The 4,725-nt window shown below is 46.1% G+C and overlaps 1 protein-coding gene across 1 annotated transcript; it reads right to left on the bottom strand.

Annotated features, from left to right (window-relative positions):
- Nucleotides 1-2,026: 2,026 nt before the first annotated feature.
- RASL11A (RAS like family 11 member A) lies at nucleotides 2,027-4,104 on the bottom strand. The gene is made up of 4 exons (XM_077806245.1): nucleotides 3,981-4,104; nucleotides 3,426-3,482; nucleotides 3,226-3,305; nucleotides 2,027-2,479 (listed from the first exon to the last, which is right to left on the bottom strand). The coding sequence occupies exons 1-4, from the start codon at nucleotides 4,102-4,104 to the stop codon at nucleotides 2,027-2,029; spliced, it is 714 nt and encodes a 237-aa protein (XP_077662371.1).
- Between the last annotated feature and the right edge of the window lie 621 nt (nucleotides 4,105-4,725).

The following is a 4,725-nucleotide window of genomic DNA, read 5'->3' as shown; positions in this document are numbered from 1 at the left end:
AACTGTGTAAAGGGGTGACTCACAGATGAGCTTGTTCTCACACAAGGCAGTTATGAACTTGTAAACACACAAAACCCCCTTGGTGGGTTTTGAAGGACAGACTCCTACCAGGATCCTTGCTGGAGTTGGAGTGATTTCAGGTAAGCTTATTAGCACGCATGGTTCTTGTTTTAATATGGTTTCTCTATAATGTTTGTGCCTTAGGAATAAATGTGCTTGCTTAGGAAAAGCTGTGCAGTACCTTTATAACTGTAGGCAGTTACACTGTTCACAGCCTCTGAGGGGGAAAGAAAGCAAAGCAGGTCTGCTTAGGCAGTCTGACTTGCTGGAGAATTCACACAGTGTAGACAGGGAACTGGGCAGCCTGAAAATAGCCCAGTCAGAAGGGGACGGAAATGCATGTCTCTGCCTAAGAGAGCTGATGACTGGGAACCAGAAGCCTGGGAGAGGGTGCCTGTGGTAGACCATAGAAGAGGAACAATGGTGCAGTTGCTAAAGGGGTTGTGAGAAGTATATGTTGGATGAATTCAGCCCTGAGTAAAGGCTGCAGGATTTGGGCCCTGTGGGATTTTAAAAATGGTATTTCTTTGCAGAGCATCTCCTCTTACTTGATGCTGCAGTCTATACACTACCCCAGATCTACATGTGCAATTCCCACTGATGTCAATAGGATTTCCATCTATAAATCAAGGCTAGTGTGGGGGGCGGAGGGGAAGGAAGCATACTGTTAAAACTGTGATAAGTCTGATGCCACAGCAGTGGCTGATATAGACAGAGGATTATGGATTTCATTGTAGCACCCACAGAGGATAGGTTGTGAAAGTAAAATATTAGTAAAAATAGCAAGGAGAAGATGGGGGGGGGGGAAATAAAACCACCACCTGCATAACAATCTTTGGCCCCAGACACTGCTAGCTACAACTTCTATTGAAGCCTACCAGGAGTTAGGCCTGAGTGAGCATTTTATATACATGGCTGGGAGAGCAAAGCTGTAGCTTGCCAAAATGGTGTGCATGTGCCATTAACTAAGACCATATTTCTTTTTATAGTGCCTCTTAAAACCAGTTATTACAACCATTCTGATATAGGATAGTTTACACTAGATAAGCCGTCACATAAATTCACTGCCTTGCCTTTGCATACCTATGAAAAAAGCCTTGAGAAAAACAAGTCATTCCTTTAAATACAACCACTTCTCTATAAATAGAATGTATGTCAATCAATTCTGTTCAGTAGATCTACTGCTATACTACTCAAAGAGCAATACGACAGCAATGCCTCCCACTTGTGACCGTCACAGAACCTCCAAAACCAGCACTTTGGCCCACAGTGTCTTTCAAGGAAACATTCATCCCTGCTGAAAATACATGGAAGCCAATGGATCTACACAAAGGATTACTTTAGGGCAGACGATATACACCAGTGATCTCCTAGTGCAAGGTATGTGGTAATGCTTGTATAATATAATGCATATTGAGAACAGCACAGTATAACAAAAATGCCAAGAGGACTTGTTGCCACTCTACAGATGCTGGCAAAATAACTCATATCCTTGCACACACTCAGGTACCAACCTGTCGGCCATAAAGGAGGGAAGGCCTGCTAAGTGTTCTGTTAAAATAGGACTATTGCGACTGAAGAGTTTGATCATTTCACCTTTAATAATACTTTCTCCATATGTAAAGCTAGTCAGCCAAGGATCTCACAGCATTTGACAAAAGGTGTTACATTATCATCCCCATTTTACAGATAGGAGGCACAGACACAGCAACATAGCCTAGATTAAACCGCAAGTCACTGTCCAAAACAGGACTAGAAACCACAGCTCCTGGCTCAATCCCTTGCTCTAACCACTAGCAAAATCCAGTTTGTTACAGCACAGTAGTTCTTACAAAACTAAACAAAATATCGCATACTTCCACCCACCTGCACATCAGTGGCATGAGTACAAAAATAAATATTTTTTTAATATTTACAGTTTATAAAAAAAAAAAGTCCATTTAGTTGCACATGACTCAGTGTTGGTTTACTTGACTTTGGAAGTTAGTGCCTGTTTGAAACGTCTCTTTAGATCTTGCATGTTAGGAGACTTGGGTCGAGGGATGATGGATGATCTCCTTTTGTCTCCACAGCTGCTGTGGTGTAGTTTGCTAACTTCCCTGCAAAGATACTGAAAAACATCACAGACCCCGTGGTAGTTTTCACTAGTGGAGATTTCTAAAAACACACTGCCCAGTTCATTAGCCAGCTGCATCCCCTCATTGGTCTGTACCTGCCTCGCATGGAGGAGATCCCCTTTGTTTCCCACAATAAGGATGGGAATTTTAGAGTCTGGATGGACTTTGCGTATGTGCTGATAGAGAGGACGAATAGACTGATAGCTACTGTAGTCTGTGATAGAATAGACCAAGAGAAAGCCCTCTGCCCACTTCACACATCTGGAAAGAGAGTCCAACACCTGTACAAAGCCTTCTTGCACCTGTAAAGGAATTATTGGAAGTTAGATAATGGAAAGATGAAGCTTAAATTGTACTACTTTCAAACAGATTAATAAAGTAACAAAACATCTGACCACACTGTACAATGTAAATGGACTTTATTCCTATTTATTAGGAGGCAGGTCTGGCTATTTAAGGAATGGTTCAATTTTTGAGTCTTTACTAACTGATAGAGCTTAACAGCTTAATGCAGATTTAAAGAACACAATTGTGAAAACTAATGTTTCATCTTGAATCATTTTAAGATAAATCAGATGATTTAGTCGCTGTACATTTAGCTTAGTCCTAGATAATATAAATCACTATAGCACACAACATTTTCAAGCAAGCTACTCTAGCATATTCAATAAATCTGCAGGGAAAAGTCTGGTTTTAGTCATGTTCTACTAGCAGCCTGAGTACATTATCATGCACATTCTAGTAGGTCTTAAATTTAGTATTTTAAATAAAATTTAATTAAAAAAGTCTTAATAAACTTTCAACATAAATAAGTTTGATATAAAATTGTATTCCAAACAGCCATTACAGATTATTTTGTACAGGCTTAAATCCATTCTATTTATGGAAATGTTTGCTAATGTACCTTTAATCACAGCTATTAGTCATAAAATAACTGTAGGCAGTGATGCATGAATGATACTAATAGTAGGAAAGAAAGACAGCATTTCTGATTTTCAGTGGAGTTTGGATCAAGTCCTCCATTACTAGTTCAGAAGCATTTCTGTACCTGAATACATCCTGGTGTGTCTTGGATCTGTATGGAAACTTGATCTCCCTCTACATGAACAAGTCTTGAATATAAGTTTCCTGAGAAATAAATAAAGGTAATGAAAACTGTTGCTTTGGGGCAGGGGGAATAAATTCTAAAGCAACATGGTAGCTAGCATGTAGATTCTGCAAACAGACATTTTAAAAAAAAATCCTCACCTGTATTGGGTTCATAGTCTCCAATAAACCTCTTCGTTAGGAATCGAACAATCATAGCTGAAAAGAACCAGATGCTTTTATTACTAGGCACATGGCAAAACACACTACAATCATGCTCCAGCTCCTCTTGCACTCCCAGGAATGTACATCTACAGGTTTATTAGTGGAGATTAATGCATAAAGAGCTTTAAAAAAATTGTCATATTTGGATTGGAGGGGTGTACAGCTAGATCAAAGCCAGTCAAAGGAACAAGAATTGGACAATGGGCTTGGCCTGCCTGGCTACTGGGAAAACTCTGTGGCTGTGAAGGAATTCTCCAGCTCAGGCAGGAGGCATCCCTGACTTCGGCACTTCTCTCCTGACCAAGGGCCACGTCCACAAACAACCCAGAGAGACTCAGCCAACATCCTTCTGTTTTCAGGGATATTCCTTCCCTCAACCCCCCGGGATCTCTACGTGCGATGGAGCCCGGCTGTCTCTCGCTCCCCAGCCCCAGCTACGGCCCTCGACCGCGGCTCCCAGCCCACGGCAGTGGCTCGCCCAGCGGAACTCACCGCTTTTGCCCACGCTGCCGGCCCCCAGCACCGCCAGTTTGATGTCCCGGCGCTGGAAGAAGTCCGAGGGGCACTCCAGGATGGGCGCGAGCAGGAAGTTAGTGGACATGGTCGGCGGGCGCATGGACAGGGAGGGGTCGATCCGGGCTGGGAACAGCAGCGTGTGCCCCACAAACACCGGCGCCGCGGAGGGAGCCCCGCGGGCGGCAGGAGGGCAGCCGCTGCAGGAGGCAGAGGAGGACGAGGCGCTGCCAGCGGCTGCAGATGTAGCGGCTGCCCGAGCTGCCTCTGAAGCCCGAGCTTTTAAAGGGATCCCGGCGACCGCTAGGAGCCGCCTCCTCCCGTCGTCGCCCAGCCCCGGCGCTGGGGAGGCTGAGCCCGGCGGCCGTCGCTGCGTACGCACAGGGCGGGGTGTGCGCACACAGCGCGCACGGCAGCGGCGGCTCTGCGCGCCTTCGGGCTCGGGCGCCGGCTGCCGCGGGGCCGCGGGTCAGGGGGCTGGTGGTGACCCATTGGCCCCGCCGGGGGAAGCGCGCCAGCGACAGGTGAACCCGCTGGAGCCCCGGTCCTGCAAACTCCCCTGGCAGCTTCACCGCCCGCCGCCCCCTGGCTGCCGGGGGCTGCTCCTGGGCGAGTGTGCAGGCGGGGCGGGGGCGTGTAAATGTACCTTTGCTTATGCTGCTAAAAAGACACCAGCGGGCGCTCAGAGCCCTCGGCGTGGAAGGCTGGAAATGACCTGGCAGGT

The sequence above is a fragment of the Eretmochelys imbricata genome, chromosome 1 (genome assembly GCF_965152235.1).
Source record: "Eretmochelys imbricata isolate rEreImb1 chromosome 1, rEreImb1.hap1, whole genome shotgun sequence".
Taxonomy (NCBI): domain Eukaryota; kingdom Metazoa; phylum Chordata; order Testudines; family Cheloniidae; genus Eretmochelys; species Eretmochelys imbricata.
Note: the sequence above shows the minus strand (reverse complement) of the source record. Positions and strands in the feature narration are given on the sequence as shown.